Raw genomic sequence first — 24,367 nt, forward strand, 5'->3', positions numbered from 1 at the left:
CTGGGCATTATTCAGTTACTTCTTTAAGATAAATTCTTACCTGTAGACTTGCTGTGTCAAAGAATATGCACATTTTTATGACTTTTAATGAATACATGCTTACAGATTGCCCTGTGGAAGGGCTGTGGCCAGAGTGCCCTTTCCCCACAGCCTCTTCAGTTCCTAGTTCTTATTGTTTTAAAGGCATGCTGGAGAATTGCTGATACCCCCAAATGTAGCAGCAGTAGGAAGGCCCCATGTGGATCAAGAGCCTGGAGCAGATGCTGCCACGCTTTTCGAAGGCTGCATTTATTTCCCCTGTGCTCTCTAGTGATTTGCTGGCTCACAAGGATTCAACAAAGTACCTAATAATGGTGAATGACATTTTAGCAACTGGTGATAGTTAGTGAAGATGAAAGCATAAGCCTTTGAAATTCTGTCTGCACCATTATTCTAATCTTAAGAAGTAAGGCCTAGAATTTTTAAAGTTTTAGTCAAAAAGCATGCTGTTTCAATAGACCTAGGTGTAACCCAAGGTGCCACAACTTACTGGCAGAGTGACTTTGGGGCAAGTGACTTAACCTCTCTCAGCCTTCATTTTGTAAATGCAACCCTTTGGAATATTTTTGCAGATTAAGAAAAACAGTGTATATGAAAGATCTTGGCATAGGGTCTGGCAGATATGGACACTATCAACAATATCTTTTATAAGTTTTGTGATTTGTTCAGCCTTATCCAATTACAAAGCTTGTTAAACTATCCTGTTGAAAACAGACACTGAGAGACAGTAAGATGGTTTCTGTGTTAATATAGAAAAAGACTGTGGTATCATACAGGTTCTTATTCAGGCATTGATTTGACTATACAGGGTCTTCTCTTCTTCCCTCATCATCTCTCTCTGATCATAGTTTACCTTGAAAAATCAGATGATTTAGCCAAAAGGAAAAAGTTAAAAACATAGTGTGAGAACAGTTTCCTCTTCCTTTCTTCATTCATTTATTTATCCATCTCATATGTTTTGAGTGCCTGCTATTTGTCAGGCACTGTGTCAGGCTCTGGCATTACAAGGACAGAAGAATTGGGCCCGGGGGCTTACGGTCTAGTTGGGAGTCTTTATGGAAATAAGTGCAAGTAGGTTATTGCGTGTACTACACAAGGGCAGCTGTGGAATAAAGAGCAGGAGCTTGTGAGCTGGTCACATACTGGATTAAAGCTGGGGATTGTGTCTGAGGACAGGGGCAAGTGAACTGAGCACGTGGAAGTGAAGGGTAGCTCAGAGGAGGTGAGGCACTGAGGGTGTTCTTTCGGGATGAGCCGGGGCTTAATATTATTGAGAAGTAAACAAAAGACCCTCCTCTCTCCCCAGGTAACAACTTGAAAGTTCATTCATTAGCTTGTGCTTTCGTTTGCTCATTCACTATTTTGTTCATGTATGCACTCATGCATTTACTAAACATTTATTATGTGCCTACTGTCTTCTATGACTGGAAGTGTAATGTCGAATTATACTTGGAGGCCTCAGAATCTGCACCCCCCTGGGCTTATGGTGGAGCTGGGACAGAGACATACAAACATCGGGAGGTGTGATAATGAGTTATGGGTGCCCAGTGGAAGAAAGGACTCGTTTCCTGGAAGAGGGGACATTTGAGCTGAGTGCTGCAGGAAGAGACGCAGTAGCTCTGAAAGCAGAGGAAGGATGTTTCAGCAGGAGGTGGTGGGAAAGAGCCTTGAGTTCTGGTTGCTGCCAGGAGTCTGTGGCTGGTTTGAGGTACGGTGGTAGGACATGGGACTGGAAAGGGAGTGGGGCCAGACAGTCAAATCTGGATGTTTTCGTCACCAGTGCAGAACCATCCCTGAGGTTTATAAGCAAAGGCATGGTCAGCTGAGCCTGCAAGGGGGGATAATCATACGTTGTTGGCAAGCTTGTAAAGTTATTGTATATTTTAACAGAATGAGTATCTTTTGGCAATCTTCCTTTTAATACAGCTAATCAAGGTTTGGTGGTACAACTTGTTGCAGACTGTTGATTGTGATTTTTCAGTAAAGTAGTGGGCACACTGCACACACTGCCTTTCTGCACAGCAAGATGAAAGTGTCACAGCACCCAAGGCTGCTGTTTGGAAAGTCCGTCCTAATTTGTGGGCACCAGCATCCTGATGCTTTGCGAGCCATGGGAGGTTAGCTAATTGAGGTGAACTTCAGAGAACCTAACGCCAAGGGAGGACTTGGGGCCATCTGAACAGAAGGACTTTCTCTGGAGGGAGGGGCTGTCCCTGTGGTTTATTTTTCATATCTTGGTAGAAGAGTATCTGTCTCTGTGCCAGGTTGGACTAATTATCTTTGTCATTTTATTTTTATCCTCATCGAATCAGTTTTAAAACGATAAACTGGGGCTTCCCTGGTGGCACAGTGGTTGAGAGTCCGCCTGCCGATGCAGGGGACACGGGCTCGTGCCCCGGTCCAGGAGGATCCCACATGCCGCGGAGTGGCTGGGCCCATGAGCCACGGTCGCTGAGCCTGTGCGTCCGGAGCCTGTGCTCCGCAACGGGAGGGGCCACAACAGTGAGAGGCCCGCGTACTACCGCAAAAAAAAAAAAACAGAAACAAATGATAAACTGGTGAGGGGGGATGTCATTGTTTTCTACAAAGTGACTATGTGTTTTTTTTGTTTGTTTGTTTTGTTTTGTTTTGGCGTGTACGCGGGCCTTTCACGGTTGTGGCCTCTCCCGTTGCGGAGCACAGGCTCGGGACGCAGGCTCAGCGGCCATGGCTCACGGGTCTAGCCGCTCCGTGGTATGTGGGATCCTCCCAGACCGGGGCACGAACCCGTGTCCCCTGCATCGGCAGGCGGACTCTCAACCACTGCGCCACCAGGGAAGCCCTGACTATGTGTTTTAAATCTGTGTGTTTCAGAAGGCTTTCACTTCACAGTGGTTGGTGAAATAGTAACTTGCTTTATTTAATCAACAGGATGCTTTAGCTTGATTGTATTTGAGAGGTTTTTATAAACTGGCAAAAAATAAGTAGCATTTTTAATACTTAATAATTATATGTTCTGATTTATCAGAAGTAGAAAGAAAAAACAAATTATTTCTGCTAAATTATACTTAAGAGGATAATACTTGAAAACAATAAGAATTAGAAATGAAAGATATTAAGAGGAAATTTAAAGAAAAGTGAAGGAAGAGGAAAACCTAAAAATGAAGTGTTAACTGTTAATCTTATAACTGTTTAGAATAATTAATAAAAATGTTAGCATGGTTCTCATATGCACATATAGTGCAGTGTATTTCACTGAATTAAATTGTCAGGGAGGAAAAACTTTACCCTCTTAGGCTTATGGATTTGGGGCCTGCAAATTAAACTGACAAAAGACAGAGCAGCAAGAGAAAAGACAGATTTACTCACAGAAGAAATGTGACTCAAAGGGGTGGTTATAATTTGTGGCTTATATACCATCTTCATAGGTGAAGGGGAGGGGAGAAGGGCACTTCTAGGAAAATGAGTGGCTTCTTAGAGTAGGAGAGGGGGAGAAAGGACACCTATAGAAAACAAATGACTTTTTTTTTTTTTTTCTGGTACGCGGGCCTCTGTTGTGGCCTCTCCCGTTGTGGAGCACAGGCTCCAGACGCGCAGGCTCAGTGGCCATGGCTCACGGGCCCAGGCGCTCCGCGGCATGTGGAATCTTCCTGGACCGGGGCACGAACCTGTGTCCCCTGCATCGGCAGGCGGACTCTCAACCACTGCACCACCAGGGAAGCCCACAAATGACTTTTTGAAAAGATAAATGGGCCCTAAGAGAATAGATGGGTGATGATAGTTTCGTGACAATGTCTGTTTAGGTGTGGTGTGGAGAGTTATCTCTGGTGGTAAAAGTCAGTCTTCCCAGGTTGCTTTTTGGGAGGGGCTTTATGACAATTGAGTTCTTTTGAGAGGCTTTGCTTTTAGGCAGATAAGCGATTTCAGGAACTCAAATGCCTTAAGTTCAAAATAATTTTTAGCCCACACTGGCATATTCTGGACCCCTTCAAAATTTGTTGCAGTTCAGTATCACCCCTGTAATACCAGTTACAGATAGATAGCAAAAGATAGTGTCATAAATCCGGATTTCTATTTTTCACTTTATTGGAAATTTATTAGAAATAGATGGCCTTAAGGCATATGCCTTTATAAAACTGATAGAATGACTGTAGGCAAAAGTTAGCAGGGTATCAAGTTGCTCCTATAAGTGACGGAGATATTTGTCTCCCTCACTTAAAAAATGGATGTTTTTCCCAGGGGTTAGCATAGGTTTGATATCTTAGATGATGTCCCTTCAAGTTATAAAAGCATCTCAGGAGAGTCTTTTGATGCTAGTGTTGAAACTAAATCACAAACTGTTTTAGGTTTCTAAATGAGCACTCCTGTGTGATGACTATGTCAATATAATATTTAGTAGAACTGTAGTATTACAACATAACTTCTTATTAAAGTGACACATTACTTGTTATGCCTGACAAACCTCAGTGTCTGGGCAGAAATGGAGACTGGGGTATGGGGGGAATCAAGGTCTGGCTATTTTTGTTTGTTTGTTTGTTTTTTGCGGTACGCGGGCCTCTCACTGTTGTGGCCTCTCGGTTGCGGAGCACAGGCTCCGGACGCGCAGGCTCAGTGGCCATGGCTCACGGGCCCAGCTGCTCCGCGGCATGTGGGATCTTCCCGGACCGGGGCACGAACCCGTGTCCCCTGCATCGGCAGGCAGACTGTCAACCACTGCACCACCAGGGAAGCCCAAGGTCTGGCTATTTTTGATTGGCAGCAGGTGCAGTCTGTAATCTGAGAGGCTGAGTCTGGGATGCTTGGTGACTGTTGTTAACGAACAGACACAGTGCTGCCAGAAGCCATGGAGAGAGCCTGACACTGGGAAACGGGAAGCATGCTTCCGCGGTAGAGGCAGAAGCAAGCACGTCTGATACACAGGGCAGCTCCAAGAATTCTTCTGTTCCCAACTCCTCAGATCTGTTCTTATTGGGCAGTGCTTATATGTTGGAGTTAACGTTAGCCCTATAATGATATGATTCCACTGTATTAGGCATTTAGTTTTACAAATGCCGACGATGTGTTGCAGTTCAGTAGGAAATTAGGTAAGATACCTGGATGGTAGGTGTGTTGGGGCTACAGAACCCATGGACCCATAGGAAGGAGGAGAAGCTGTTGCCAGCGACAGGAACAGTGATGATGCTGACTCCCTTTATGGAGTGCTGACTGGAAGCCAAGCGGGACACCTAGCCGTCTGCGGTCTGCATTGGAGGATGGTGGCATTGAGCTCCAGGGAAGCCTCCTTCCCTTTTTGCAGAAAAGGCACACTCGTGTCCGAGAGATGTGCCTGACCCTGCTGTGGCAGTTGGATCCTATGTGATACTGGCTCCATCTTGACTGATACGCAGACATGTGTATGAATAATGAACAAGTATTTAAGTAGAGGGCTTAAATTTAGTATAAAACCATTAAGGAGGCAATAGGGCTATTTAAATTACTTTTAGAAGGCCTCATGCTTATTATTCTGGTACTTGAACTGAAATTGAATTTGTGAAACATGAAAACACTTGACCAAGGAAGCACTTAGCTGACACGTCGTACGCTCCTGGTCGTATGCTCCTGTCAATCTGATCCTTCTCGTTATGACACGAGGACTTCCTGGTCTTGGGATTGTGGCGATAGTGAACATTTGAACTGACACTTCCTGTTCTTAATGGATCACAGTTCATAGTGAGGATGCGATTATCTTCTTTAGGCTACAGTCCTAGAAGTGAGATCACTGGTCAGCAGGCGTGTGACTTTCAAGGCTTTGATACATGTTGCCAAACCGCTTTCCAGAAAGGGTTTCCCTGTTTCCACTAACGCTGGCCCTGCATGGAGTGCTTCTTTCTTCTCACCCTTGCACAGGGATTCTGATAGCCATTTTCACCTTTGCCAATCAGATAGATGAAAAATCACATCTCGCTGTAATTTTTATCTGCATTTATTGGATTGCCAGCCAAATGAATGTCTTTTTATATGTATATGATTCATTTGTATTTTTTCCGTTTGTGATTTTTGTCCATTTTACTGATGGGATAGTTGTATTCTTATTGTTCTAAACAAGGTCATTTTATATTTAGGATACTTTTTGACATATGTTTCCCCTGGCTTATTGTTTATCTTTTTGCCTTGTTTAAGGTGTTGCTGATTAGACATGTTACAATTTTGTATGATCACAGAACATCCACATAGAGATAGAACCTCAAGAGAAAGGGGAGAGTGGAGAAAGTTGTCTGTGAAATTACTTGTAGGAAAAGCAGTTTGGGCCTGGCGTCAGGGTAGTGACTGAGTTCATTTGGGTATCAGTGCACAGTAATGCTGTTACATTTGTGAGGGTCTGTTTCCTTTTTGTATTTAATTTGCAAAGCTCTGTTTCTCGGAATTGGTTACAGTTCCTGCCGCCCTCCTTGACCTACTCCCTGACCACTGCTGTCTGGTTGACAGCTGAAGCTCCTGTGCTCAACACCTGTCATTTCCTGCGCATTCCTAAAATCCCCTGCGGTTTTTATTCGAGCCAGTTCCAAGGACTTTGAAACTTGTAGATAAAGGCTTGTTATTTACTTATCGCCTCTGCTACAAACTGAGGCCTCTTAAGGCTAAATTACCCATAACTTCCTTGTGATAATGAACTTAAATCCTGAATCATAAGAAAGTTCTCACTTTTGTCTTTCTGGCACTTGTGCTGAAATTACATTTCTGTGTTAGTAAAATGAGAATGTGGTACTGAATTGAACCAAGAGTTTATTTGCACCCTGTGTGTCACGCTGATCCAGTCTGCCCTGTGCTTCTCAAATGTCTGTGGCTTGGAAGAGGTTCCCAAACGCATTGCTTGTTTAAAGAGTGTGAGATTTGAGAGACACAGGTCATAGCTTGAGGTCTGCCATTTTGCAAGGCTGATGAACCTTTCTGACCCCAACTATTCTTATCTGTGGAAAACGAGGATAACATGTTATTGTTTGTGACTAACTCTTTGCAAAAAAACCATAGATCTGTTTGAAAAAGCAAATGGTTGTGTCATGATTTGGGGTTTTTTTAGTGTTTTCTAGTTGGGTGTTTGTTTTTTGTTTGTCATGTGGTGGTGTGGCTGCTTCCCTTAGTGATGAATGCACACTCCGATTTGTTGAAAGAACCCAGGGCCAACCTGGGCTTTGCCCCACAGAGTTTGAAGTGAATGTTACTCTTCCAAAATCCTTATTCTGCTTCCTTGGGGGAGCCTTTAGTTTCTCTACAAGTTCAGGTCTGGGAGCTCTCGCTATGTGGATTTTCCCAGAGAATATGCAGTGCTCACCTGCTGGTCTCAGGGCAAGCCCAGCTCCTTGAGTGAGCTCCTTCTAGAGTTTCTGACCCCACTGTGGGGAAGGACTGTGGAGGCTGAAGCCTTTGGGAGGATGCTTTCACCAGCCTGAGGAGAGCTGACTTGTGTATGGTTTTGTTGTGATCTGTGAATCATCTGTCCCCAGGTTTCATTATAACCGCAGACTGTATTGTGATGTTAACCATTTGATTAACAGAGCCTTACTCTTGGCCTGTTGTACTTCATGATTTACACTGGTGTGCCTGTATCTGTAATCACACTTTCTTTAGTTTGTATCTGCGTTCACTTCAGGCCTTTCTGCTCTTTATCTGCCTCTAGGGTCCTATGGAGTGGGAGTTTGTGTTGTAAAAGCACGTGGAATGCTTACTTAAGACTTTCAGTTGTTTCCTTACCTCCCTTTCACATTTTGCGTTTTAAATGTTTAAAGAATTGTGAATGTACCAAACCGTATTATGGATTTTATCAAAATAACTTCTTCAGGCACGTGATACTGGGTATGTATCTGTATCAGTGTGTTTATGTAAATGTATGGATGTGTTTTTTAAAATCATTGTTTTTCTTGGGATTTGGTCGATTAAAAACAAGCCTCCTCTTTGAGATAGTCAGATTTGAAATTTTTGACTTTGGAATATATCAGTTTTCCTCATAATTTATTTTTTAATGTTCCATGAGATATGTGATCTAAAGATGACTTGGAAGAATTTTTAAAGAATTAATTTGAAATGTTTTTCTCTTGACAGATTTGGAAAAACTGTTTAGAATTCATATGCAATATAATCATATACATTTGTATATATTTATATATTTTAATAGAACTATATTTAACTGGACAAATTCTCTTATGGCAAAAGACAAATTTCTCGATATTTTTGGCTGTGTTGGGTCTTCGTTTCTGTGCGAGGGCTTTCTCTAGTCGCGGCGAGGTGGGGCCACTCTTCATCGCAGTGCGCGGGCCTCTCACTAACGCGGCCTCTCTTGTTGCGGAGCACAGGCTCCAGATGCGCAGGCTCAGTAGTTGTGGCTCACGGGCCCAGTTGCTCCGCGGCATGTGGGACCTTCCCAGACCAGGGCTCGAACCCCTGTCCCCTGCATTGGCAGGCAGATTCTCAACCACTGTGCCACCAGGGAATCCCTTCTGGATATTTTTGGTAACTCTTTTATAAATGAGTTTAGAAATGAATAGTTTAGAAATGAATCGTGTTTTTTAATAAATTTATTTATTTTATTTTATTTTTGGCTGCGTTGGGTCTTAGTTGCTGCGTGCAGGCTTTCTTTAGTTGCGGTGAGCTGGGGCTACTCTTTGTTGAGGTGCTCGGGCTTCTCATTGAGGCGGCTTCTCTTGTGGAGCACGGGCTCTAGGTTTGCGGGCTCAGTAGTTGTGGCTCGCAGGCTCTAGAGTGCAGGCTTAGTAGCTGTGGTGCATGGGCTTAGTTGCTCCGTGGCATGTGGGATCTTCCCGGACCAGGGCTTGAACCCGTGTCGCCTGCATTGGCAAGTGGATTCTTAACCACTGTGCCTCCAGGGAAGCCTAGAAATGAATAGTTTTGAGTCTTTGAAAATAGTCATACTATGAAATTATATCTGTGTTCCACAAAAGTTAGTAATTGGAAAAGGAATGAATGTCTAGTTATAATGACATCATTGGCTTAATATATCACTGGGCTCTAAACGTCGAGCTTCCTCTGCAGTAGGAACTTTTATGGCATGCTCTCCTGAAAACAAGTCATATTATATCAGCTGTGTTGAGTGTGTATATATGGTGAACTACTGGGCTTGGACATAGACATAATTTATTTTTGAGTTTCATTTTCACTTTTACTGAGGTCTGTATAAGACTTAGACACGCCTCTCCTTTGACAAGTCTTTCCTTGTTGCAACAGATTCTATAAGTTGCTTGTTGGTTGCTGATGCATCATTTTAGAAATAGGCTGAGTGGTGTGGCCCACGGGCAAAAGTTTTGTCTTTTCTCCCTAGATCACAGCAGAGGGACGGCCAGTGTGGGAAGGATTGCTGTAAAGCAGGGGTCCCCAAACTCCGGGCCGTGGACTGGTATCAGTCCCGGCCTGTTAGGAACTGGGCCGTGCAGCAGGAGGTGAGCGGTGGATGAGTGAGCAAAGCTTCACCTGCCGCTCCCCATTGCTCCCCATCGCTCGCATTATCGCCTGAACCAGTCCCCCCCACCATCTATGGAAAAATTGTCTTCCAGGAAACTGGTCCCTGGTGCCAAAAAGGTTGGGGACCACTGCTATAAAGTATTTTCCCAGGTTTATTTTGATGGGAAGGCAGGGGAGCTGAAAGAGTATATTTTTCAGGGAGTTCAGCAGGACAGAAAAGGCACGTGGAAAACAAAGGAGTGTAAGGATTTAGTTTAGTTTAGGGTACAGATAGAGTACGGAAATGAATTTAACCATGTTGTGCTGGGGGTTTATTGATTTACATACAGTAGTAACCCTAAAAATCCTCTTGGGGGTTGGCATGTTGACCCAAACAGGATTCAGGAGAAGCAGGTTGAGCTTCTGTTTCTCAACATCAGTGCTCTTTCTGCTGCCCTATTCGATAGTCTCCATCCTGATAGAGTGTCGTTTCTTTACATGCTTTCCAAAAAAAGTTGCTTTATTCTCATTAAGAAACGAGTAAGCCTTTGCTCATGGTTTATTTATTTATTTATTTTTTGAAATTAGCAGTTCTGTTAGCTAGAGTAGATTTACCTCATTGTCTATCTTTGTTTTTAAGGAGTGCAAAGATTGGGAAACCTTTATATTGTAATTGGGTGTAAACACTTGCTTTTTTAAATAAATGTATTTATTTCATTTATTTTATTTTTGGCTGTGTTGGGTCTTCATTGCTGCATGTGGGCTTTCTCTAGTTGCGGCGAGTGGGGGCTACTCTTCATTGCGGTGCACGGGCTTCTCATTGCCGTGGCTTCTCTTGTTGCGGAGCACGGGCTCTAGGAGTGCGGGCTTCAGTAGTTGTGGCTCGTGAGCTCCGGAGCACAGGCTCAGTAGTTGTGGCGCATGGGCTTAGTTGCTCCGCGGCATGTGGGATCTTCCCGGACCAGGGCTCGAACCCGTGTACCCTGCATTGGCAGGCTGATTCTTAACCACTGCGCCACCAGGGAAGCCCTAAGCACTTGCTTCTTTAACTTGACTTTCTGTAGACCTAGTCTTTAAATAATTCTGAGGATTAATATGGACACTGACCATATTGAATAAACTTTTGTGTAACCAGATCATAGTAAGCAGTTCTATAATTTTGAATGAGACACTATTCCAAATTATAGAACTACTTACTATGATCTGGTTACACAAAGCTGTTGGTCACTGCCTCCTCTCCTTATAAACTGGCTCTGTGTTCTTTATTGATCTGTGTGCAGTGTGGGTGGGAATGGAAGAGGGAAGGCCCCTTACCAGCTGAATGACTTGGGCAGATCACTAAAGAATCCTCTTGTGGGCTCAGGACGTGTTTGTAGAATCTGAACCAAGGGATTGTCTTATTTCTATTCTGGTATTTTGTTTTGTTTTGTTTTTGCGGTACGTGGGCCCCTCACTGTTGTGGCCTCTCCCGTTGCGGAGCACAGGTTCCGGACGTGCAGGCTCAGCGGCCATGGCTCACGGGCCCAGCCGCTCCGCGGCATGTGGGATCTTCCCGGACCGGGGCACGAACCTGTGTCCCCTGCATCGGCAGGCGGACTCTCAACCACTGCGCCACCAGGGAAGCCCTAGTTGGTATTTTTAAGAGACATTCAGGGAGAACTATGAAACCATTATCTTCATCCTGATATTCAGCCTAAACCAGACATATTTTGGGTCCATGTCCTTTTAGGTCTTGACATGGCCTTTGGTAGACAAGAAAAATATGAATTTTCTACTTTAAAGTCATTATTTATACAGATTTCTTACTGATGTCAGAGTGTTGGAGCCAGAATGGAAATTTAAAAATGGGTAAAAGAGAAGGCTGTAGCTTTCTGTTTAGTTTGAACTTGAGGCTGGGTAGGCTTGTGAGTTTAACTGAATGTAAGAAAAGAGTGAGTCTAGAAGAATAAATCCAACATATTAAGAGAATGTTAAAACCCCAAGTTGTTAAATATAGTTGAAGAGCACATTGTTGTGTTGTTTTTTGGTTGAGGGAGAATGTGAGGCTTCCATGTTTATTTGGATAGATTTGTCTGAGTTTGTCTGAGTGAAAAGCCTTGTGTTTAAATCCTACTCAAAGCATAAAAACATGTTTAACTGAATGTAATCTCCTTGTACTCAACTTGCTACCCTCTTTGGAACAGTCTCACACACTAAAATAACATAAGGGAGGATAAACTAAATCAGAGGTTAAGACAGATATGCTTAAGTGAGCTTTACTATAGCTCCCATACTAATTAAAACAAGTTGACAAAATGTTTTGAAAGTATTAGCTTCCCTTTTGTACAGGACTTAAGAGTCTTTTAAAAATTTTTAGTAGAGAAAGATCTCAAAATATTTGAGAACATTTACTTTAAAACTTTTTTAGTTTTCACTTCAAATACTCACCAATTAATCAAGAAATGAGTTTTAACCCCCTGGTGAGTTTGAGGTATGGTGTGGGCACAGTGGTCCGGGTCCACTCCTTCCCTTTCTGATCTGCACTCTGCACTGCCCCACAGGGAGGGATGGCAGCTGAAGCAGAGGCTTGGGGCGAGGGCGTGGTGGGTGACCAGGTGGGAGATCCAGCCTGGGGACCTAGTTTTGGAGCTCCTTGATCATAGCCAAAGGACATGGGGCTTCAGTCTGGGAGTTTCCGAGGTTCCTGAATGTGTGTATGATGTCGTCAAAGTGTAATTTTTAGAAGGCTGACTTGAAGGTGGTGATAAAACTTTTTTGCTTGTGTATCCTCTAAAAGAATTTGAGAAAACAAAGTTTCTTTTGCATATTAATACTGTCACACCCAGTTTTTTAAAAGGTTTAAGTAAATGCAGAGGATACAGTCTCCAGTTTATTGTAAATGGTGTCATTTTAATGTATTTAAACAGAATCCAAATATCATAGTAACTTGCTAACCATTATCAGCCATTTAAAAGATAATGGTCAGAAATTTTACATTTTTCTTTATTTTTAAATTCTTACCCAGAATCTGTCTGATCTGAAGAAAGAGTATCGTCCTGCTTGAAACTCTCTTATTGATCATCTTATCATTTTTCTGTAACAAAATATGTATTTAAACTTAAATCTATATTAAGAAGCACTTCTGGAATGACAGAAGAAGGACATCTAGAAATTGCCTTTCCATAGAAACAATGAGAACACTGGCAAAAATGATCAAAATCAACTTTTCAAAATTCTAGAAATTAACTAAAGGCTTGCAGTAATCCTAGGAGTGTTTATTTGGGGAAATGATTGAATTGTAGTAAGAACAGTGAATTTTGTTTTCTATTAACTTGCTTTATTTTCCCATTCCTTCTCCCTAGCTCTGTGGTAGCTTTGTTTTTTAAAAGTTATATATATATTTGAAGTATAGTTGATTCACAATGTTGTGTTAGTTGCAGGTATACAGCAGAGTGACACCTGAATCACTCTGCTGTATATATGTGTGTGTGTGTGTCTATGTGTGTGTGTATATATATATATACACACACACATACGTATGTATGTGTGTATATGTATATACTTTTCAGATTCTTTTCCATTATAGGTTGTTAACAAGATAGTGAATATAGTTCCCTGTGCTATTCAGTAGGACCTTGTTGTTTATTTTTTATATAGTAGTATGCATGGTAGCTTTAAAACAAGCAACCTCGTAGTCACTAGAGGGAGAAGGACAGGTTTGGAGCTTCCCCAAAAGCCCTAGCCCTAGGGAACTCTCACCATTTGACCTGGCTCAGAGGTCACCCAGTGTTCTAAGCCCTCTTAGGCTGTCTGCTGAAAACACTCAGCAGCAATTATTTATCATTGCAACTGCCTGCAGCAGTGATACCAGTTGGAGCAAACAAGAAATGGGTCAAAAAACTTAAAAAGAATGTCTTGGAAGTAGGAGGTCCGTCAGGGACTTTGAGAAGCTCTGGTGTATTCCTGGTGCTCTAGAGGACTGTGCACATGGCAGCGCTCTGAGCATGTCCAGGAAAGACTTGAGGAGGCCCTCATTCTCACCTCTGGCTGACCTTGAGGCTCTGAGTAAGCAGAGAGTAAAGGCTAAGAAAGGTTGTAAACTGTTGAAGCATTGAAGGCTTGCCCAACACACACACAGCCCCTTGGCGAAGGATGGGACACTTATTGGTTTAGGGCATTTAAGGAAGTCTCTGTCCAGTTATTAGCTGACCACTAAGCTAACTGAGCAGAAACTTCAGGGGCTACACGTGACGAAAAATAGAGACTTTACAGAATTAAACGTCACTAAACAAACAGCAGTAACAACAACAGAAGCATATCCTGCAAGGAGAGAGAATCTGATTTTGAGTTGCCACTTTATGTTATTTAAAGTGTCCAGTTTTCAACAAAAAAGTATAAGATACTCAAAGATATAGGAAAGTATGGCTTACAAATTTATTCAACACTTGCAGCCTCTATGTTAGACTCTGAACGGGGCACATAACAGGTGTTTAAAAACGTTATTTGAATTGACTTGTTATTAGCTGATTTTCAGAGACCCCATGTATTTTCTTTCTTCTGCAGTTAAGTGTTTAACCCTAAGACAAACCCTGGTGTTTTTATTACGTCTTCTAAAACAGGGTCTTTATTAAATGATAGCTACTAAAAGAAGCCATACATTTGCCCAAATGAGTGTTTATTAGTATCCTGGAAAATTTGAAGGCTCTTTCTTTAGGTAATTATGTATAATAAACCTGCTAAGAAAACTGACTTATTCAGAGACCAGATCACTTAGAAATAGTTCCTATATGAAGTTTATCTGTATAGTTTGAGTTTTTACAGCATTTTGAGAATATAACTATTGTACTGTTTTGCAGATGTCCAGATCTCTAGAGACCTGTAGTCAAATACTCATATTATCCTGTATTTGACTTCTTTATAGTAAAGATTCAGAAGATTTTAGTGTGTCAGACCTAGTAAACTGGTGTTAAGTCTACTTATCAGGATATGCTGATTAAAAAAATCTGGCCTCAAATCCATAATATTTGCAGATGAAAAACCTTTACCATTTTCATGATCAATTGCGACGATGGAAGAAATTCAGGGTTGTCGTGCACTGTATTGATGTTCCCTGATTCATTCCAGGAGCAGAAGGAGGAAAGCAGAAATGCTGATGGCATCACATCTGTGCACAGAGTGGAACAATATATCCTGGTTCCAAATACTCATTTGTGTATATTTTTCTATATTTTTCATCCTTCTTTTTTGTTCCAGTGTCTGTAAAAAAGATGAAGCAAACCTGCTGGACCCGCAAGCTTCAAAGCCCTGTGTCACTGCAAGGAGAAGATGTTCACTGAATTTGCTTTGATGCTAAGCAGGGGGGCAAGGGATGATTAATATCTTAGAGAATGTGGTCAGAATTCCAAAAGGTGTTGACAGATTCCTGCCGTGGCTAATGCTGAGCTGGCCAGTATTCAAAGAGTGACATGAGGAAGGGCAACCCATAAAGCAAACAGTTGTTTACTGGCAATTGTAATTGCCAAAAGGATGGGTTTACTGTGGATCTCGAGGTTCAAATTTAACCGTTTAAGAACTTGGTTAGCAAAAGCAAGGGTCTTTTGTTGTTGTTCACTGTGGAAATAATATTGCATCTAGAGTAGGCGTGTGCGTGTGTACACGTGCATGTGTATGAAATTACATTGATAAGGTGATATCTAGTTATTCATAGATATGCTCATGTACACATATATATGACCACATGTGCCTTATTTCACTTGGCACCTGGTATAAACTTATTTTTTCTTATATTCTTATATGTGAGTACATGTATCTATGATTAGTTTACCAATGAATATGACTTTTATGATTAAAACAAGTTGTCATTATAACTGCTAATGCCATTAATAAAATCGAGATGACTACAGTAATCTGCTATTCTTGCTATTAAGTTTTTACATTGGCGTTTTTTCAGTAGCCATCCTAGGAAGATGGGGTTGGTTGGATTCTTGTAGTTGTCAGTGGTGATGTGACCCTGCAGCAGGTTCAGATTGTGTGGCCACATCTGTAATACTTGCAATTTCTCAGTTCATTGCTCTCTTTTCTGCCTCTCCCCTTAGAGCTAGTCTCTGCAGTGAACATGGGATTCTCCTTTTCATATTTTCCAGAACTGAATTCCTGGGTTTGCTAGGTGAGGGGGGAGAAGGGGAGAAGGGGAGGTAATTAGGCTGCTGTTGGGAAGAGCTAAGCGGAGGCAAGACTGGGCCCACATGAGGATGACAATGCCCGGAAGAGTCTAGACTTTGTGGGTTAGAGCCCAGGAGAGAGACCCCCCTCCACACACCCCCAGAAGAAGACAAGGCGGGGTGGAGTTGGGGGGGAGTCTGAGCCCACTTCACCATGTATAATTTCACCAGTGAGGCTGGGAGCAGGTGATGGGGGAGGCACCTGCACGGTCCAGGTGGGGCAAGGAGGCCAGAGGGGCCAGGTTGGCTGGCAGAGCCAGCCCGAGATGTGTCTGAGAGAAGCCAGGTGGGCTGGGAACAGTAGAGGCCTGGGTGTGAATAGCAGAGTGGGAAGCTGGGCCCAGGGGAAGTGGGTGAGAGGCATGGGCTGTGGGATGGGGGAGAGGCACGGAGCCGATGAGCAGAGTGGCTCCAGGACCCACCGCTTGTGCCGCAGGCAAGGCAGAGGGGGCAGCCTTTCCTGAAGGTGCTATGTCTGTGGGGCTCCCGGGGTCGTGGGTCAGCACTGGCCTCCCCTCTCACTTTGCACCCTGCTATGGCCGACTTTGGAAAGTGAGAAGGGAGGGGAACACCTGGGCCCCCATCAAGTCCAAATTTTGACACGTATTAGGCAAAGCTGGTTTGAAGGTTATGAGGAGAGGTGGGGAACGGATTTTTGTTTTGATCATTTATAGCCTCCTTCTTCTAAAAATAAAGTGGCTTTCAAAAATACATGTAATACTATAAGAAATAATAAATAAGTGAGAATATTAGTAATAGAGATGATACTGTTGGGAAAAATAAAGGACGTCTTGAGGCTTTACAAGAGGTAGGTCACAAATGTGGCTTTCAGATTTGTAGCACACAGAGGAAAGAGGCAAACAGAAGAAGTGGCCTGCACTACAGTGTCCATCAGATTAACAAATGAAGCAAAACAAAACCAGTGACTTATAAGATGTTATAAAATACTGAGCAATGTCCATGACAATGTCCCTTCATAAATAAAACAAATTTATTAGGCCTGCTCACGTCATTCAAAACAGCCTGTCCAGGGAATAAAACAATGTGGTCCAAGTAACCAACTCTGGGACACCTGGCTTAACTAAGGGATAGCTTTTATCTAACGCAGGGCTCACGCACCCAAATGAATCTAGGGTCCTGGCATATGAGTAAGTATATGAATGGGGCTGGAGTGGAGGCCTGGATGACCCAGAGAGGGCATGATACATCTAAAATGCACTTAACACTTCATAACAAAAAACCCTGTACTGGTTTAATAAGGCACTGCAGGCCAGACCACCCCACTGGAACTCTGATCTAGAGGAATATGTGGACATCATCTATGGACTCTTTCTTAAAAATTGTTTCTCTCAGTTGAGCTTTTGGAAGACATTGAACAGCAGTGAGTTATGGATCGTATTCTTTGACAGGTACCTGGTCTGCAGATAACCCATGTTGCCAGTTAATCATGCAGCCATATGTTTTACCTGTTGGACAGACTGAGGGGAGGTGAAGCCATTTGTCTTTAGCTGAGGGCTTTGGGAATCCAGAGGCAAGGGGAGGGGCCAACTCCACTGTGGCCTTTGGTCTCCAGGCACCATTCTGGGTGCATCAAGAGAGAAGTAGGTCAACGTTTTGAGCACACTGTGCTTATAACTTAGGTGGTAAAATGGGAATTACATGTAAAAAATATGATGTAGGAGTTTTGATTATGGCCATATTTTGAGTATTTGTGCAGGTAAAGGGGAGGCCACTGACAAGGATAATCAAAATCAGGTTCTAGAGTGTTTCAGAGAAGCAAGGAAAATGCTTTAAATTTGGATTATAGTACTTGAGGATGACGTGAGGTCTTTTCTGGAGTCTTTGACAGTGGGATAGTTTAACAACTGGGCAGTCTCTTTGCAGTTATATGCGTGCACACATACAGGCACACATGCACACACTAGTGCACATACACATATACTTAATCTGGAGTTCTGTTCCCATCCTATGGTATTGTGGTTTGGTTCCGAGGGCTCTTGGACCGACGTCTCCTTCAGGGTGAGTGCATGCAGTACATGAAATGCTAGGGTGCTGTGTAGTTCTCCCTGATACAGCGCGCTCAAGATCTAAATCTCCAAGCAGGAGAGAAGGCAGGCTGCTAATTTATTTCCTAGTACAGTGTGATCCCATTATATGCGAACTGAATTATGCAAATTTCAACTAATGACACATAAATAATAATAAAAGCTTCACATTATATGGAAAATTTCAACAGACACATTCCCCCAAGTTATGCATCAAGCCATCTCATATTTTCAAAGCCAGCAGGTCAACTGAATTATAAAAATGCTTTGTTACCCAATGTCATTACCTTTTCTTTTAAAGAGAAATACCTACTAACCCTTGGCAATATTATGTGAACTCTTGTTGTTTATAGAACTTTTTCATGGATTTTGGTGACATTTGTGTTATGATTTTAAAATTAACTTATAATTTAAACCTTTATTATAGCTTTCAAAATATCCAAGTATGCTAATACTGGTGCTGAAAAACATCCTGAAAATCTGTAACTTTGGAACAGAAATGTGATAAAACACTATGATATGCCATGCTGTCAATTTATGAGGCACAACTGAGAAATATTAGAGGTAATGCTGATATTAAAAAGCACCAGTAAAGCAAAAATACAGCACACGGCTGCAGATTTATGCATTCTGAGGATGCATTTCCCCACACTCTACCCCCAGACTAGGGGATAATCAGTCTTGAATTATGTGAGTTCTTTAGGAACACATCTCATGAATCAAATACAGCCATGCCTTTTATGAATCCCTGTTATCCAAGCTTGGAAAAGATTGTTTAGGTTGAAAAATACACATAGCAAGATACTTATTTGTCTGACACTGAGTAGAAAATCTTTAAGGGGTTAGAAGAAGTTAATTTTCCTTCTTCTTTAAAACTTGTCAGTAGATATTTAGTGAATTATTTTACGCACACCACCCTGCTTTGTTCGTTGTAGGGAAGCAGAACATTTCTTGCACTTATTTACAGACGGAGAAAGGAGGACGGTCACTTCCTGGTTGTAGCTTTGCTCTAAACACTTTCAAAGTCCTTTGGTTTTTCCGTCAGGTAATATAAAGTGATAAAGCTGTTAATAATAATTGCTTACATTTAACTGGTGCTCATTATGTGCTGGACACTGTTCAAACTGCCTTAATAACTCCTTTGATTTTCATGGCAACCCTTTCAGGTAGGTGCTCGCTCTTATTTCTGCCATTTTACAGCTGAGAAGATAGAAGCGCAGGGAGGTTAAGTGACTAGTCAAAGGTCTTAAAACTAACAAGTTTAGAGCTGAGAGTCGATGCAGGCTGGCTGGCTGGCTCCAGAGTCGGTATCCGCAGTCACCATGCTCTGGCCTTGCAGGAAGCTCAGCGATGAGGACCCTCTGGTCAGAACCGTCATACCCGGAGGGGAACTTGCTCTGCAAACAAGGGGATGTGTTCCCATGTAAGAAGAATTACTGTATGGAACAGATCCCTGTCGTAAAATAGTTGTTCAGAAACCCTAAAGTTTGCACTTGGTAGCTGGATGCCAAAGGAGGGTAGAATAGATTATGGTAAGTCTGAGGAAGTGAGGGTGAGGGCCAGGCTCTGCCCCAGAGAGAATCCTGTGCTGAGTCTAGAAGGCCTGCTGCGACTCAGGGGCGGAGCAGTGGGCTGTACTCCCCAGTGGCCACCTTCCTCCCCTGCCCCTCCTCCAGCACCCAGTCGCTGCAGAGTCCTAAATCCGACTGGGCCGTACTTGCCTTCAACAAGACGTTTGTTAGGCACGATACAATCTTCACGGTAGTGGGTTTACAATGATGAAAATGAGCGAGTCCCTACCTTAGGCTTTGTCTAGGAAGCCTCATGTGACTTCAGAAGGCCCTCCTCGCCCCTCCACCCCGCCGAACTCCCCATCTTCTTGTGATGCCTGAAACTACTTTAAGAGTGGTGAAAACAGTAAATTTCACAGTTGAGAAGCTGAAAATGGCAGTGTCTGCTTTGGGGGGTTCCTGTTAGCGTGGATGAGTGTGTCAGGGGCTTTGGGTTTGTTGGGCAGCCAGTGTAAATGACTACAGTCAGGTCCTTCCCTTTTACTGGGTGGGGGAGGACCGAGGCCTGAGTGGGGAGGAAGGATACAGGATGAGAAAGAGAGTGACAGACATTGCCCAAGTGACGTCAGCCTCATTATCTTATTGTCCAGACTTGAAACTACTTGAGATTTTTGCCCAGAATAAGGTGAGCCCTGATTATTTTCACTTGGGCAGGGAGAAATACAAGCTGAGTATGGAATATTTGGCGGTGAAGCCGTAGAAACAGGTACTGGAGTGTTCCTATACATTTTTTTTTTTTTTTTTTTTTTTTGCGGTACGCGGGCCTCTCACTGTTGTGGCCTCTCCCGTTGCGGAGCACAGGCTCCGGACGCGCAGGCTCAGCGGCCATGGCTCACGGGCCCAGCCGCTCCGCAGCATGTGGGATCTTCCTGGACCGGGGCACGAACCCGCGTCCCCTGCATTGGCAGGTGGACTCTCAACCGCTGCGCCACCAGGGAAGCCCTCCTATACATTTTTTAAAACCATGCTGACTTTGTATAAAGGAACCTTTTCTCATTTTGCTTGTTAGTCAAGCTATCACAGCCCAGACTAATGTCCCAGGGGAGGTGTGTAACAGAGGACCTCACTGAATGTGGGATTCCCTTCTTTCCACTTCCCCCTTAAAGGTTTGGTTGTATCAGGTGTTTGTACTCCATTTATACCTTTGTGGGCCTGCTATTCTTAAGAGCTAGGAACTTTGTAAATTTAGAAACAGCTTTCAGGAAACAATCAAATACATTTCTATAATATGGCTAATTTGTTATAGGTGTGATTTTTGAATGCCACCAGTCCTGTTTTTTACAGTTAAAAAAACGTTGGGCTTCCCTGGTGGCGCAGTGGTTGAGAGTCCACCTGCCGATGCAGGAGACACGGGTTCGTGTTCCGGTCCAGGAAGATCCCACATGCCGCGGAGCGGCTAGGCCCGTGAGCCATGGCCGCTGAGCCTGAGCATCAGGAGCCTGTGTTCCGCAGTGGGAGAAGCCACAACAGTGAGGGGCCCACGTACCGCAAAAAAAAAAAAAAAAAAGTTTCCTGTATGTTTCTGTAAATTGTAAGACTTAGGAATTTGAAAAAGAGGCATGACGTTATTCATTTACTTACTTTCTAAACACCTAGTGTGTGAAATGTGAAAATACTTTTAAAAGAAATATCAAGTCCATCTCAGCATTTAAAATTTAAAATTTGGGGTATCGTGAATACAAAGGTACTGCTAGGTCATTCTTTAAATTTGATTTCCTTAGTCCTGGGTTAATATCACTTTGATTATTGCCATTGCATTACAGAGTCACTGCCTTTGAGGCTGTTCCTCTGAAGGATTAAAGATAAAAGCAACTGAACTTTGTTTAATTGACTAACATTTTAAGATACTAAAGGTGTCTACATTTCAGGTGACTACAGTTAATTTGCCCAGTATACATACCACTCTTCTACTTTTCAGTGTGCTTCCCTGCGCTAGTCTTTCTGCCTAGGATTACAGCCCTCTCTCTTCCTTCTGCTCTGCTTGTCATGTGTGGGTTTCATGTGCCAGTGTCTTTTCGATGCACCTTTATTCAGCACTGGATGTGTGCAAGGCATGAGCCCAGTGGTGCCAGGAGCACAAAGCTGAGTAACAGGCGTCCTTTCCTGAGTCATCACCCGGTGGGGACCAACCACAGTGGGGACTCAAGTAAGGTTCAGTCCAGAACCTTCCTGGGGGTGGGGAGATCAGGATGCAAGGGAAGAGGGGAGTCCTGGCATCTAGAGATGGGCCTTGAAGACTGGGAGGAAGGGGAAGAGGTTTACTACGTGCCAGTCCCTGCTCTAAGCACCACCTGTGTATCTGTATATTTCATCCTTTTAAGAGCCATATAAGGTACATTCAGTTGTTACCTGCATTTTTTACAGAGGAAGCTGACACAAAGAGAAGTAAAGTAACTTGTTCACTGAGCACACAGCTCATCAGTGGTACTGCTGGGGTTCTAACCGAGGTAGTCTGGTTGCAGAGTCCATGCTGTGAATTGCTACACTGGACGGTTGGGGTTTGGAGAAGTGAAGATTAAGCGTGTGACACCCGGGAGGTAGATGGGGAAGCCACGGTGATCACGGGGATAGACAGGTCAGTTTAGGCCATTTTGCTAAGTTCCTGGAATCCGACACTGAAGGGGATGATTTGTAACATAGCCATAGGCTTTGTGGGTCCCATCATCTCTGCCGCTTCGTTTGGTGGCATGTTGTATTATATGAGGCGAGTCTGTCTTCTTTTCTCTGTGGTATTCAGTGTAAACTAAATCCCGTGATAGTGTTTCGAGGGCCCTTTTGGAGCTACCACCTGAACTTGTTGGTTCAGTGGCTCCATCATATTTCCTAGTTCACTGGAGTGATTCATTTTGTGTGTTTGTTTTTATAAAGTGAATGGTGTGGGTTTTTAAAAAAAATTTCATTTTATTTATTTTATTTTTGGCTGCACTGGGCCTTTGTTGCTGTGCGCGGGCTTTTCTCTAGTTGTGGCAAGTGGGGGCTACTCTTCGTTGCGGTGCTTGCACTTCTCATTGCAGTGGCTTCTCTGTTGCGGAGCACGGGCTCTAGGCGCATAGGCTCAGTAGTTGCGGCTCGCGGGCTCTAGGGCGCAGGCTCAGTAGTTGTGGCGCACGGGCTTAGTTGCTCTGCAGCATGTGGGATCTTCCTGGACCAGGGCTGGAACCCGTGTCCCCTACATTGGCAGGCGGAATCTTAACTGCTATGCCACCAGGGAAGCCCCAGGAGTGATTCATTTTTAAAAAAACCCTGAAACTGCCTTTCATTACACCCACGTCTCAGGAAGACCTCATACTACACTGTTACAAGTACTGACATATGGCTAATTGCACTGTGAAGGATTTGGACTTTTTGAAGCTTACTGGTATGTTTTTCAGCAGAGAACGGATAATCAGAAAATAAATTCCCTTGGTACAACATCACACCAGAAGAAAATGGTGAATGTTTTTGAATCCTGTCTGGTGTTATTCCAGTAGTAGAAATCTCCACACCAGAAAAATCGTACCTTTGGCGTGAATGGGCTAAGGTGGGATGGTAGCTTTGACCTCACACTTGGCCGTGGGCTGGAATCCCACAGACCGCTAGCTGACTTTCTCTCTCTCTCTCTGTTTCTCCCCAGAAGCCCCTTGTGCCACGCCGCTGATCTGCAGCTTCGGGAGGCCGGTTGACCTGGAGAAGGACGACTACCAGAAGGTGGTGTGCAACAACGAGCACTGCCCTCACAGCACCTGGATGCACCTGCAGTGCTTCTACGAGTGGGAGAGCAGCATCCTGGTCCAGTTCAACTGCATCGGCCGGGCCCGCAGCTGGAACGAGAAGCAGTGCCGCCAGAACATGTGGACCAAGAAGGGCTACGACCTGGCCTTCCGCTTCTGCTCCTGCCGCTGCGGCCAGGGCCACTTGAAGAAGGACACGGACTGGTACCAGGTGAAGCGGATGCAGGATGAGAAAAAGAAGAAGTCGGGGTCGGAGAGGAACACCGGGAGGCCCCCCGGTGAGGTGGCGGAGGAGGCCAAGAAGTGCCGGCCGCCCACCAAGCCCCAGAAAGGCCTGAGCCACGACCTGCCCCGCCGGCATTCCATGGACCGGCAGAACTCCCAGGAGAAGGGCGGCGGGGCCGCAGCCTACGGGGCGCGCTCCCCCTGCGGCTCCCCGGGCCAGTCCCCGCCCACCGGCTACTCCATCCTCTCCCCCGCCCACTTCAGCGGCCCCCGCTCCTCCAGGTACCTCGGGGAGTTCCTAAAGAACGCCATCCACCTGGAGCCTCACAAAAAGGCCCTGGCGGGGGGCCACGTGTTCCGAAACGCCCACTTTGACTACAGTCCGGCCGGGTTGTCAGTTCACAGGGGGGGCCACTTCGACGCGCCCGTGCAGTTCCTGCGGCGCCTGGACCTGTCCGAGCTCCTCACTCACATCCCCCGGCACAAGCTGAACACTTTCCACGTGCGGGTGGAGGACGATGCCCAGATGGGCCAGGGCGAGGATCTGCGGAAGTTCATCCTCGCGGCCCTCAGCGCCAGCCACAGGAACGTGGTGAACTGTGCCCTGTGCCACCGGGCACTCCCGGTGTTCGAGCAGTTCCCGCTGGTGGACGGAACTCTGTTCTTAAGCCCCTCGAGACACGATGAGATCGAATACGATGTTCCCTGTCACCTCCAAGGTACAGGTGTTCGCTCACCTTGCCTGTTTTCTGTTTGTGAGAAGTGAAAAGCCAACAAGAAGGGATGGCTCTGTTGGGGCTTAATTTTAACTGATGACGTGTTTTTGTTCTAGTCAGGAGCTAGCTAACTTTTGAATGTTTCAGCTCTGCCCAGTGAGGTGGTGTCCTTTCCTCTGATGTCACACTATACCAAGTACAGTGGTCCTGGTGGGTAATTTTATGTTTCTGTCTTGCTGTAATTTGAAGAGAGGATTCAGGTGTATAGTTTTTCATAATTGGGAGGAACTTTAGAGAAGGAGTTGCATAAAAATGTTTCACTTGCTATAAAGTAGGTGCCTTTGAAACCTATGTTACTGTGCCCAGCAAGCTGTGTATTCTCTCTGATCCTTGTAAACATAACACAGCGAGGGAAGGGTCAATGTGTTTTTAGATTAGTTGAATTAATCTTGA

The 24,367-nt window shown here is 44.2% G+C and overlaps 1 protein-coding gene across 2 annotated transcripts in view; it reads left to right on the forward strand.

The window, feature by feature from the left end:
* Nucleotides 1–24,367, forward strand: part of HECA (hdc homolog, cell cycle regulator) — a 41,637-nt gene that overhangs the window by 6,079 nt on the left and 11,191 nt on the right. For both annotated transcript variants that reach the window (XM_060283689.1, XM_060283690.1), the window contains exon 2: nt 22,877–23,917. In XM_060283689.1, the coding sequence (XP_060139672.1) occupies nt 22,877–23,917 (1,041 nt within the window). The remainder of the gene's footprint in view (nt 1–22,876; nt 23,918–24,367) is intronic.

The sequence above is a fragment of the Globicephala melas genome, chromosome 14, assembly GCF_963455315.2.
Source record: "Globicephala melas chromosome 14, mGloMel1.2, whole genome shotgun sequence".
Classification (NCBI taxonomy): Eukaryota; Metazoa; Chordata; class Mammalia; order Artiodactyla; family Delphinidae; genus Globicephala; species Globicephala melas.